We start from the raw sequence: 12,961 nt of genomic DNA, 5'->3' as shown, positions 1-12,961 counted from the left end.
GTGTGTGTGTGTGTGTGTGTTCTTCCATTAGTCAAGGTCTAATTTCCCCCTTCATTCAATTCCTTTGCCCCAGTTTAAAAAAAAAAAAAAAAAAAAAAGGAGTTTACAGTAATCTGGAAGTAACAAGTATTTCTCCAGGGCTCTTGACATGCTGGGATTGTGGTAAGCCCTTCATGTCACTCTGCCTTCTCTCGTCTGCACAGTGGTGATGCCATGAGGTAAGATGTGTCATCTGCTTGAATACTTCATACAGTATCAGGGCGGGGACTCCCAAGCCAGCCCTGTAGGGCCACAGGGACCCTGTCCCTGATCAGCTGCAGGGCAAGCCACAGACTAGGGTTAGTGTAGGATTTTGCCACCCACTTGCTGGTGACCTTGGAGCTCTTGTCCCAGCCTCACCTCTAAGAGTCGCTATGCCTCAGTTTCCTCCCCTGCCATAGCCTGACCCTCCAGATGACACAATGTAAGACTTAGCCCTTGTGAGAGCACCTGGCTCAGGACATGTGAGTGACAAGCAGCAACTGTCACAACTGTTGTCATTTGCTTGTTGTGACCCTCAGCAGACGCCTCATTTCGTGTCCTTCCAGGTCTCTCTCAGGCACCTACAGAGTCCTCGTCCCCGCCAGGGTCTGCAGCAGCCGCCGCCCGGGTGGAGCCCGAGAAGAGCACAGGCCAGGTGCCCACGGGTGACTGCACCAGCAGGGAGCCCACCAGGCAGGTGGCCTCTAGCGAATTGGAGGAGGCCAGGGGTGCAGGTAAGGGGTGGTGGCCATGGAGGGGGACAGGACCAGGGTGACCAGGATGGGTTGAGCTCTTTCTGTGACGCAGTCCTCCCTCTAGGCGGTTCCCTGGCCGGAGTGCGGTCCATCATGAAGCGGAAAGAGGAGCCCGCGGACCCCGAGGCCCGGCGCAGGAGCCTGCAGTTCGTGGGCGTCAACGGCGGGTGAGAGGACCCCCATCCCTCAGCCCTTCCCTTTTTTTCAGTTCATTCATGCAGAAGAAAGAGCATAATAAACACCTTATTCTAAGTCCCCCACTTGGGCTAATCCATTGACTCAAATGACAACAGGTAGATGAGGAGACAGGCCTGAGGAAGCTGCGTGTCTAGCAGGGGTAGTGATCCAGGAGACCAGGTATGGTGGTGCACACCTGTAATCCAGTGAGGGAGGCTGAGGCAGGAGGATGGCAAGTTTGAGGCCTGCCTCAGCAATTTAGCAAAGCCTTAAGCAATTGAGCAAGATCATGTTTGAAAATTTAAAAATGAAAAAGGACTGGGGGGTGTAGCTCAATGGTAAAGGGCCCCTGGGTTCAATTCTTAGTACCAAAAAACAAAACTCAGTGACCAGGAGTTTGCCCTGGCTCCAGAGCTTGTGGCTGGCCTAGCCCCTGGGAGATGCTGATTCCACTCCCTGCTCTGATGCAGCCTTGATCCAGTGGGGCAGTGGGTCCTGAGAGCAGGTTCCAGGCCGGATGGAGCCTCTGAGGAGGCACTGCTGGCCCTGACCCATAGGAGTCCCAGAAGCAGAGGACAAGTAGGAGCAGGCAAAATGAAGGGCGGGGTGTGGGAGGGCGCTGCTGATAGAGGCGCCAGCCCAGGCAGGAGGAGGCAGATAGAGAAGCAGGACGCCGAGGCAGCCATGGCCAGTGGGAGCCTCCAGTGCCACCCAGGAGCTTAGGGTGTCCAGGAGCAGCAAGGAGCCCAGAAAGTCCTGTGCAAGGCAGGTGCAGGTCGAGTTGGTGACACCCACGGGGCAGGGGCAGGGGGCATAGAGAGTAGAAGTTGTAGAGCAGCACCCGGCGTGGCCAGTCACAGCTGCTGTTCCTGCAGCGTGGACGGGATGCCAGCTGCCGTCCCTTCCTGGATGTGCATCTCCTCACCTGCCTTCCTTCCTCCCCAGGTATGAGTCCTCATCGGAAGACTCCAGCACAGCTGAGAACTTCTCAGATAATGACAGCACAGAGAACGAGGCCACAGAGCCCGAAGACAGGGTTCCAAGTGTGGCCTCAGTGCCCCAGCTCAGGCCAGGGACAGCGATGGCCAAGACCAGCCGGCAAGAGTGTCAGTTATCTCGGGAGTCTCAGCATGTACCCACGGCTGAGGGGGCCTCGGGATCCAACTCGGAGGAGGAGATCCGGTCAGTTTTCTGGGTGGGAGAGATTCAGAGAGGGTGAGGACGGGTGAGTCTCTTTCTCAGATCCAGCCAAGCCCTCTGAGAGCCCACCTACCAGTCATGCACACTGTAGTGGGAATTAGCGAACAAGTGCTTTCTCCTGAGCATCCAAGGTTCTGGAGACCATCAAAGCCTCTTTCTAGCTCCTGGTGTTAGGTTTTAGGAGACAAAAGTCTCTCCTTACCACTCCTCTTCTTTGGGGCATGTACTCTAACACCCATTCTACTTTTTTATGTCTCCTAATTTTTTTTTTTTTCCTGATAAAAAATCTGCCCTGAGGAAAGACTTTCTGTTCACTCCTGGCCATTTGGAATGACCCAGCCCACATGTCCACTTTGTCCTGTAACCTGTGTGTTCCCCGTGACCCTGGTGAAGAGGGTCTGCAGTGCCGCCCTTCAGTTGACCCTGGCAGGACTTCATGGGTGCCACAGTGGAGAGCACTCCTCAAGCTTCCCAGCTGGACATGGGGTGGGGACAGGAGTCCAAGGGACCTGGCGCTCAGACCAAGGTCCTCTTGTTCTTTGGCAGGATGGAGCTGAGCCCCGACCTCATCTCGGCCTGCTTGGCCCTGGAGAAGTACCTGGGCAACCCCAACGCCCTCACGGAGCGGGAGCTGGTAGGCTGAGCCCTAAGCAGACCCCCATCCCATCCCACCACTCCTGGCTGCTGCTTGCCCTTGGTGGCCCCCTCCATCTGCCTAGTGAGGACCCTGAGACCCACAGCCGGGGCTCTGGGATGGGTGGGACTTGAGCCGTGGACCCTGGAGACGGGCCAGGGAGGCAGAGGGGGCCCCGGTTCGGTGGTTGCTCTTGCTTCTGCGGCCTGAGGGGAGGGGCTGCCTTGCTCTTGCCCTCGGAGGTGGTCTCCAGGCAGAGGCGGCCTTCTGGGAAGGCATCCCGTGTCTACACCCGCCCTGAGGGTCTTAGTGAGATGGGGTGCTGTCCCTCAGAGCCCCGTGCAGGGTGGGGGGCACCTCAGTTGGCTCCAGGGGCTCCTCTGGGGGGAAGACCTCCCCCATCCGGGCCTTTGTCCCTCTCGCCCCTCCCCCACCTAGAAAGTGGCCTACACCACGGTGCTGCAGGAGTGGCTGCGCCTGGCCTGCCGCAGCGATGCACACCCCGAGCTGGTGCGGCGCCACCTGGTCACCTTCCGGGCCATGTCCGCGCGGCTGCTGGACTACGTGGTCAACATCGCCGACAGCAACGGCAACACGGCGCTGCACTACTCCGTGTCACACGCCAACTTCCCTGTGGTGCGGCAGCTGCTGGACAGCGGTGAGCGCGGGTGGCCCGAAGGGGGCCCAGCCTCCCTGGGGGACACAGCCTCCCCTCTGGTGGAGGAGGCGCGTCTCCTTCTGTTCGTAAGGACCCCTCATCTAGCTGTATGATGGCAGTGGGGACCCCCGGGGCAGGGAGGACTTCCAGGGAGCAATTAGGCAGCGCCTAGATGGAAGGAGGAGAGCGCAGTGGCACTCAGGGCCGGGAGGGAAGGCGGCTTCCCTTCTGATGGCGGAGGCCTGGCGGTCCCAGGGCTCTCATCCACCAGGTCCCCTCCCCACCACGCAGGTGTCTGCCAGGTGGACAAGCAGAACCGCGCGGGCTACAGCCCCATCATGCTCACCGCCCTGGCCACCCTGAAGACCCAGGATGACATTGAGACTGTCATTCAGCTCTTCCGGCTTGGAGATGTCAACGCCAAAGCCTGCCAGGTAGGTACAGGGGCCCTGGGCCTGCACAGGCCTGGGGAGCTTGGCCCCTTGAGTGAGCCCCCACTGCGTGCCAGGCCCAGCGGTGCCCTCAGCTCCCATTCCGGGGAGTGGCCACTCCACAGGCTCAGAGGGCTGCCTCACTCCTCGAGGTCAGAGTCCAGGAGGTGGGATCTGAACTGTGGTCCAGCTGCAGAGCCCTGCTCTTCATGACCTGCCGTGTGGCCGCAGGGCCTTGGGTTCATCCCTAGCACTGTCCCTCCCCCCAAAAAAAGAAGAGTAGGACAGCCAAGACCCCATGGGATGCTGGGAAGGGGGGATGCAGCAAGTGGGGGCGCTCAGCACAGGAGCACAGGGAAGCCCTGGAAGGTTCTGGAGCAGGGGCCTCGTACCTTTGGTCCCACATGGACTGACCATGGTCCTTGCCCAGGCGGGGCAGACAGCCCTGATGCTGGCGGTCAGCCACGGGCGAGTGGATGTGGTGAAAGCCCTCCTGACCTGCGAGGCGGACGTCAACGTGCAGGACGATGACGGCTCCACGGCGCTCATGTGTGCCTGTGAGCACGGCCACAAGGAGATCGCGGGGCTGCTGCTGGCTGTGCCCAGCTGTGACATCTCGCTCACCGACCGCGTAAGTGCTCGCCCAGGGGCTCCCCTGGAGGGTGGAGTGTGACCAGGCAGTAGCACAGCAGCGGCTTCTTTGCAGGATGGGAGCACCGCTCTCATGGTGGCCCTGGATGCTGGGCAGAGCGAGATCGCGTCCATGCTGTACTCCCGCATGAACATCAAGTGCTCGGTGAGTCTCAGGCAGGGTGGGAGGTGACAGGTGGATGTGAAGAGTGGGTGGTAGGCCAGGCCCAGTGGCTCACGCCTGTAATCACAGTGACTTGGGAGGCCGAGAGAGGAGGATCACGAGTTTGAGGCAGCCTCTGCAATTTAACCAAACCTGGTCTCAGAAAGGACTGAGGATGTAGTTAAGTATTAAAGCACCTCTGGGTTCAATCCCTGGTACCTTCCCCACAAAATCATAAAGTATGGGAAGCTGAGACAAGAGGATCGCTTGAGACCAGGAGTTCAAGGCCAGTCAGGGCAGCATAGCAAGACCGTGTTTCAAACAAAGAAATCATAAGTCAAACCATAGCTTGAAGACTGTATTTCCTGGGGCTGGGGATGTGGCTCAAGCGGTAGCGCGCTCGCCTGGCATGCGTGCGGCACTGGGTTTGATTCTTGGCACCACAGACAAATAAATTAAAAAAAAAATAAAGGTCCATCAACAACTAAAAAAATATTAAAAAAAAAAAAAAGTGACATTTCAGCCTGTATCTGAAGAAGTGAGGGAGTGAGTCACGTGGCCATCTAAGCAGGAGGGGCAGCCATGCAAAGGCCCTGAGGCAGGAATGTGCCTGTGCATTTACGAAGCATCAGGGAGCCCAAGAGGAAGAGGCAAGGGCAGAGTGACGTGGCAGATTGTGGGAGACCAGGGTGGGCCAGAGTGAGGACTTTGGCTTAGACTTCAACATGTCAGCATATTAAAGTCCTAGAAAACCTCACTGAAAAGAAACCTAACTCTGCGTACTCAGCATTTCTTTTATTTGACCACAGAAATCTTGGTTTGTTTTTTTTTTCCCCAAATCCTGCCTTAGCTGGGCATGGCAGCACACACTATAATCCCAGTAACTTGGGAGGCTGAGGCAGGAGGATTGCAAGTTTGAGGCCAGCCTAGACACCTGAGCAAGACTCTGTCAGTGGTAGAGTGCCCGCCCAGCAGGCATGAGGCCCTGGGTTCCATGCCCAGAACAGACAGAGGAACTGCCTAAGGGGCCCAGGGCCGAGACTGCCCAGACAGCCGCCCGTCTCCCACTCACCCCAGCTCCCACGGAGCCCCGCCTTCCTACATCCCCACTACCCTTGTGCCCTGCTCAGGGTGTCGGGCCGCGGGGCCTCAGTCCTGTCCCGCAGGGAATCGCTGTGGGCCTGCTTCCAACTAGAAGATGGGAGTGACAGGGCCTCTAGTGTCCTAAATGTCCCTGCAGTTTGACCTGTGGCCCTGTCCCCAGAGACCCCTGAGGGACAGACCCTCATCCATCACCTGGACCACTCACTGCGGTATCTTCCACCCTGGCCCCCACTTCCTGGCCTCGCCCTACTCCCCGACCTCCAGCCTGTCCCCCCGTAGCAGCCAGAGGCCACTGTGGACACTGGAGTCAGGGCACCTCTCTCCACTCTCAACTGTCTACGACTCCCGCCTCACTGGAGAAAAGGCCACAGTCCTTCTGGGAGCCCATCAGGCCCTATGCAGCCACCCTTCCCCGCTCCTGCCAGGGTACCCATATCACAGCTCCTCTGCCTGTGCCCCAGGACCTTCGCACTTACTGTTCCTCCAGCTGCCTCTGCCAGCCTCTGGGATTAGGTCACACACACACGCACACGCACACACGCACACGCACACACACACACGCACACGCTCTGCCTGCATCCCCTCCATCTCTTATCCCCAGTGACAGTCCTCCAGCCTTTGTTTCTTCAAGGCATCCCTTATTTGAAGCCAAGGGCTACACCTCCCGCAGGGCAGGCCCACCCACCACATCCACAGGCCAGCCCTAATGTCCACGCCTCAGAAAGGGGATCTGAAATAACACCACACAAAGAGCACTGGCTTCTCGTTACAGTTCGCCCCGATGTCAGATGACGAGAGCCTGGCGTCGTCCTCCGCCGAAGAGTAGCCAAGGGAGGGAGGCCGGAGCCTCCCTTGGGGCCACTGGCCCGCCAGCCGTCCTGTCTCCTCTCTGCCCCTCTCTCCTCGGGCTTCCTCCCACGCCCCCAGGCCCAAGTCTGGAAGGCAAACAGTTTTCCCTCCGCGTCCCCAGGGAGCCCAGGACACGGACACACAGGGGACTCCTGCTCCAGTTGGTTTTCCGGCATCCAAGTTCAAAGCAGCGGCCCAGAGCAAAGCTAAACTCTTGTCTAAAGCGGCGCCAGTGACTGTTGGCTGGGGTGTGGGTTTTATAAAGAACGTTGAGAACAATCAGCCGGCAATTATGGGCGGAGGAGGGGAAAATTTTATATTTTTGAATCATTGTCGGGGGAGGGGCACGATCCTCCTGTGTGTTGCCAAATTTGAAAGTCACTGGAATTGCGTGTGCTCCTGTAATCCTGAATGTCAAGGCACGGTCATCACTCGAGTGGCTTTGCCCACCCCCCGCCTCCCCCACTCGTACTAACTGTCCAGTTATAGCGTCTGTTGCCCCGACTCCAGGTGGCTTTCTGGGGGAATATTTCTTCTCTTGCTTCACAGAATAGCTTCCGCCCTGTCACATCACCCCCTGGGCAGAAAGCTGAGCCCTTCTCTCTTGTTGTGTCTGCCAGCATCACTCCCACTCAAGTTGGGGGACTCAGGACCCTGCGGCCTGTGCCCTGGTAGCCTCTGACTTGTAGGTAACCCGTTCACAAGGAGAAATGACCCAGAAATCCATCCCGCCCCTGTACAGAGGCCCTGGCAAATAGCAGTTTCCTAGAAAATCCTTCAGACCTAGAGTTGAAAGAAAAAGATCCAGTTCTCAGAGTGGCTGCTACATCCAGAGCCCAGAACCATGGTTACAGGGCCCTCCTCTTCATCCACAGGTCTCCAGAATTTCTCTCCTCAAAGGAGAGAAAACAGGGAATGTGTTTGTTGGCAAAGCACAGGGCAGGCTCCACAAACCCCATGTGTACACAATTAAAAGTTGGCTGCCCCCAGAGGACTCCCAGCACAAACTTAAAGAGACAGGCCTCTGCCGAAAACCAAACAAAGGGCAGCTGGATTTTTTTTTTTTTTTCAAACAACCTAGAGACTTTCCGGAGCTGCCTGGAGTAGAGTCTGCTGGAAACAGGGTTCGCCAGAGAGGCTTATGGTTTCCTTCTGGGTCTGTTTTGTCCCCAGAATCTCAATGCGGTTCTCCTTCCTGTTCCTTTCCTCGGGAAGCAGGAAAAAGATCAGGCTTCCAAGCTCTTCAGTGTGCCTTGTTAAGGGAGTGAGAGCCCTCCCGAGGCCGTCCTGCCCTCCAGGAAGCCCCAGCCCAGCAGGACAGAGTGAGCCCCAGGAGCACACGGGTTCATGAAATAGAGCCCGGAGCTGTCTGCTCACCTAGAGAAGCAGGTTTCTGGGCTTGCTGTAGCCTGGCTTGCTTGGATTTTTGTAGAAGGTCAGTCTATGCTTGGACAAGAAGGCTTGGGCGGTCCAGGACGGGGTGGGTGGTGTGCGTGTGAAACTAGAGAAAACCCCAGGTGAGCGAGCAGGTGCTGTATCCAAGCTCCTAGAAGCAGCCCTTTGGCCCAGGAGTGCTGACCCCTCCCATCACCCGCATCACTTGGTCATTCCTCTCTGCATGCCCATTGGGCTGCACGGGGTCATGCCCCGTCCCTACCCTCTTCCCACGTGTATTCCTGAGCTTTAATTTCACTTTCTGACCACGGTACGTCCATAAAGACAGTATTACACTAAATGAAGTATTCTTTTTTGTAATCTCTTTTTTAGAACGTAAAGAATTTAATAAAGCTACAAATAATGTGGATGCGCCTCTGTCTTTGTGTCATTGTAGTTCTCCGTGTGTGGATGGAGCCGGGGCCTTGTGGGTGACAGGCAAGTGCTCAGCCTCAGCCGCGGCCCTGGCCCTTGCTAGGTTTTCTCTCTCTCTCTCTCTCTCTCTCTCTCTCTCTCTTTTTTTTTTTTGGATGCCCAGGGGCCCCTAACCCTAAGCCACATTCATACTTGGCCTTTTTAAAATTTTATTTAGAGACAGGTTCTCCCAGAGGCTGGCTTTGAACTCACGTTCCTCTTTCCTACCTCAGCCTCCTGAGCTTCTGGGATTACGTGTGTGCACCATGGCGCCTGGTCCCCCAGCTCTTCCTTTTTTTTTTTTTTTTGGCACTGGGTAGTGAATCCAGGGCCACTCAACCACTGAGCCATACCCCCAGCCCTTTTTTGTATCTTTAGAGAAAAGTTCGCACTGAGTTACTTAGGGCCTCGCTGAGTTGCTGAGGCCGGCTTTGAACTCACAATCCTCCTGCCTCAGCCTCCCAAACCCCTGGGATTACAGGCATGGGCCAGCCCTTACTTTTTATTGTTTTAAGTACATACCTTTTGTGCACAAGTTGTACATAAAAGTTGTACATAAAATGGCTTCTGCAAACCAGTCACCAGCACCAGGAGAGGAAGTGGAGTGCCCTCAGCTCCCCCGCAGCCCTCCAGCCCCCTCCTCCCAACTGCGATGGGGCTGGAGGTTCCCCTGACTCCTCCACTCCCTTCAGTTTTCCCCTGGGCTGTTCAACCAGGAGACACAGAATGGGTGACTTTCAGAAGTTTTTGGAGGTCCCAAACATTTAATGCAAAGGAGAACACTTCTAAGTGGAAGGTCCTTGGCTCTTCTCAGTTTCCCAGGACTTTGTGAGCCAAGAAGGGGCCTTTAGGAAATGAAGGATTGTTTCTCATGAGGCCGTTGCCAGGACCCTTTATCATCATCTTTGTTTTCTGTCAGCTCTTACTGAAGACCCTGTCCGCCCCACTGAGTTTCTTTGCTTTTTTTTTTGTGTGTGTGTGTGTTTCATTTTTGTGGTGCTGCAGATGGAGCCCAGGGCCTCAAGCATGCTGGGCAAGTGCTCTACCAAGAGCTGCACCTCCAGGTCATTATATAGACACATTTTTTTTTTCGTACTTGGGATTGAACCCAGGGCACTCCACCCCTGAACCACATCCCTAGCTCTTTATTTTTCATTTTGAGACAGTGTCTTGCTAAGATGCCCAGGGTGACCTCTAACTTGTGATCCTCCTACCTCAGCTTTCTGAGTCACTGGGGATTACAGGTGCATGCCACTGTCCCTGGCTCCAGCCCAGAATATTTTTAAAAAATATTTTCCCCTTAGTTGTTGATAGATGTTTATTTTATTTATTTATATGTGGTGTTGAGAGTGGAACCCAGTGCCTTACACATGCAAGGCAAGTGCACCACAGTCCCAGCCCCAGAATGTTTTTGATTCTGGTAAAATGTACATGTGATAAAATTGACCATCTTAACCAATTTCTTTTTTTGGGGGGGGTTTCCTGGGATCCAACTCAGGGCCTCACCGGTATATACTCTACTGCTGAGCTACAGCCTGGCCCCATGAATCTTTTTTTTTTTTTGTTTTTTTTTTTTTTTTTTTTTTTTAGTTGTAGATGCACACGATACCTTTATTTTATATATTCTTTTTTATGTGGTGCTGAGGATCAAACCCAGTGCCTCTCATGTGCTAGGCAAGCGCTCTGCCACTGAGCCACAGCCCCAGCCCCTTGAACTTTTAAGTGTCCAGTTCAGTGGCATGAAGTACACCCACAGGTTGTGCAACCCACCTCCAGAACACCTTTCATCTTGCAAAACTGAAACTCTGTCCCCATTAAACATTCACCCCATTCCCTAGCCGCAGCCTGCGTTCTCCATATCTGTGAATCTGACTGTTTTCAGGGTCGCCTCTAAGTGGAGGCCTGCAGGATTTGTCCCTTGGTGTCTGGCTTATGTCCCTCATAAAGCCCTCCGAGTTCCCCAGGGCATCCTCGCACTTGCCAGGACCACCTTCCTTCTCAAGGTGGAATCCTCTTCATTTTATGGATGGACCACACCGCGCCATCCACGTCCAGTGATGGGTACTTGGGTTGTTTCTGCCTCCCGGCTCTTGTGAATAATGCTGCTATGAACTCGTTCTTGCTCATTTCTATCCCAGGCCCTGCTTTTCCATCTTCACATACCTAAGAGTAGAATTCCTAGTAGGACGATTTGATTTCTAATTTTTTCCTTACTGGGGATTGAACTTGGAGGCACTTAACTACAGAGCCACATCCCCAGCCCTTTTTTACATTTAGAGACAGGGCCTCGCTGAGTTGCTTAAGGCCTCAATAAGATGCTGAAGCTGGCTTTGAACTTGTGATCCTCCTGCCTCAGCCTCCCTAGCCGCTGGAATGACAGGCATGTGCCACAGGCATGCGCCACCTCGCCCATCCCTGTTTCTAACTTTTTGAAGAATGTTACACTGTTTTCTAGAGCAGCTGCATCATTTCATGTCCCTATCAAGAGTGCACAAGAGCGGGCTGGGGCTGGGGCTCAGTGGTAGAGCACTTGCCTAGCATGTGTGAAGCAGTGGGTTCGATCCTCAGCACCACATAAAGATAAATACAATAAAGGTATTGTGTCCATCAACAACTAAAAATATTTTTAAAGCGTTCATGAGGGTTTCAATCTCTCCTCATCAGCTGGCTCCTTTTATTTTTTATTTTTTGGTTTGTTTTGGATAGTGGCCATCCTAATGACTGTCAGGTGGACCTCACTGCTTTTTTTGGAAGGGAGGTGGGTGGCCTTTTTTGGCAGTATTTCTGTCTGTCAGGCTCTGGTTGCACAATCTTGCATGGCTTATCTCCTGGACATCCCGCTCCAGCTGATAAGAGAAGGCTATCTTTAGCCCCGGAGCTTAGAAAGAAAGATTGTGAATTTGCCAAGGACACAGGTAAGCTGCCCAGCCAGAAACTGAACCCAAGATTTGGGTGCGTGTGACATTGGGGATTGAACCCAGGGTCGCTTTACCACTGAGCCACACAGGGTCTTGCTAACTTGCTGAGGCTGGCCTTGAACTTGCAATCTTCCTGCCTCAGCCTCCTGAGTCACTGGGAGTACAGGCATTGCCACAGGGCCTGTTTCCTCTGCCCCCTTCCTCCTCCCTTCCTTCTTTCCTCCTTCCCTCCCTCCCTTCCTTTCCTCCTTCCTTCCCTTCCTCTCTGCCTCCCTTCTGTGATGGAACTCAGCACCTGGTGCATGCTAAGCAAGCACTCTATGGCTGAGCTACACCTCATGCTGGGGTGATTCCTAACTTGAAATCTAAGGATAGCCTTCCAGGGTCTTAGAACTCGCCAAAAGGTGTGTAAGGGCTGAAATGTAGCTTAATGGTAGAGCACTGGTTTTGAATGCACAAGGCCCTGGGTTTAATCCCTAGTACTGCAAAAACAAACAAGCCAAAAGGTGCAGAAAATCCAAAAATGTATGGATGTTGTGTACATGAGTCTCTCTCCTTGCTTTCCTAGACTTCAAAGGAATCCCAGGAAAGCAGTGTCCCTATCTATATAAGCAACTAAAAAAATAGAAGCAGCCCCTCGGCAAGTCCTGTCTCTTGTAAATAAGCTGAGGAGGGAGATGATGGAGCCCGTCAGGACCCTGACAGTTTGCCGAAGGTTCCACTGTGACTCCTCACTTTGCTCCCTGGCAGCTGGAGCCGAGCTTGGAACTTGCTGCGTGCACGCACTGATTTTTCTCTATTCTATGATGTAGAAAATACTAATCATGACACCCGCCCCCACAAAGCGATACCTTTACAGTTTGAGGACCATGTCACTGAATTTTGTCTTTCCTCAACTGTAACCCCTCACATAGTGTGAGGTTTGAGGGTATTTTAGGCACTCCACCCACTCGATTCCATGTGTGAGTCTCACTTAACACCTATATATAACACTTTACTGAATACCAGACACAATCCTTATTTTATCCTAACACCAGCCCTGAGCTCGGCACTAATTATGGCCCTCCTTTTACTGAGAAGGAAGGTAAGGCACTGAGTGGTTAAGTGACTAGCCCAGGATAACACAGCGCACAGCTACTGTAAAGCTGAATTTGGAACCCAATGAGACTGCAGACTTCATTTTGGTAACCATTTTTTTTGTTTGTTGTGTGTATCCTATACACACACTGTAAAACGTCGGCTCCATAAGAAGCAGCCCGAAGCTTTGCCCCTGCAACCGCTGCTTGCACGCAGCAGGCACTGGACCTTGGCCTCCCCGCCAAAAAAAAAACTTCAAGGTCGCGCAGCAGCTTTCCACCCTGCGCAGGCGCGGCAGGCCGACCTCCCGGAGACGTCCCCTCGCCGCTCCGATTGGTCATCATCTTTGACTGACAGAAGAGCCAGCGCAAGCGCACCAAGCCAAACCGGAGGCGTCCTCCCACATACCGAGACGCCCCCTCGCTGCACCTACTGGCCATAGCTTTTGACTGACTGAGAAATAAGCCAATGAAACCAAGCCCCTCGGGAAGGGGCG

General features: G+C 54.3%; 1 protein-coding gene across 1 annotated transcript in view; it reads left to right on the top strand.

The window, feature by feature from the left end:
* The window catches only part of Kank2 (KN motif and ankyrin repeat domains 2), a 19,892-nt gene extending 11,468 nt beyond the window's left edge, over positions 1-8,424 (top strand). The window contains 9 exon segments of the mRNA XM_015489040.2: positions 588-755; positions 841-943; positions 1,899-2,135; positions 2,700-2,787; positions 3,226-3,445; positions 3,737-3,879; positions 4,307-4,507; positions 4,583-4,672; positions 6,546-8,424. Of these exon segments, the coding sequence (XP_015344526.1) occupies positions 588-755; positions 841-943; positions 1,899-2,135; positions 2,700-2,787; positions 3,226-3,445; positions 3,737-3,879; positions 4,307-4,507; positions 4,583-4,672; positions 6,546-6,599 (1,304 nt within the window). The 3' untranslated portion in view covers positions 6,600-8,424.
* Positions 8,425-12,961: the final 4,537 nt, after the last annotated feature.

Source organism: Marmota marmota, unplaced genomic scaffold, assembly GCF_001458135.2.
Source record: "Marmota marmota marmota unplaced genomic scaffold, marMar, whole genome shotgun sequence".
Taxonomy (NCBI): domain Eukaryota; kingdom Metazoa; phylum Chordata; class Mammalia; order Rodentia; family Sciuridae; genus Marmota; species Marmota marmota.
This window is presented reverse-complemented; position numbering and strand designations above follow the sequence as displayed.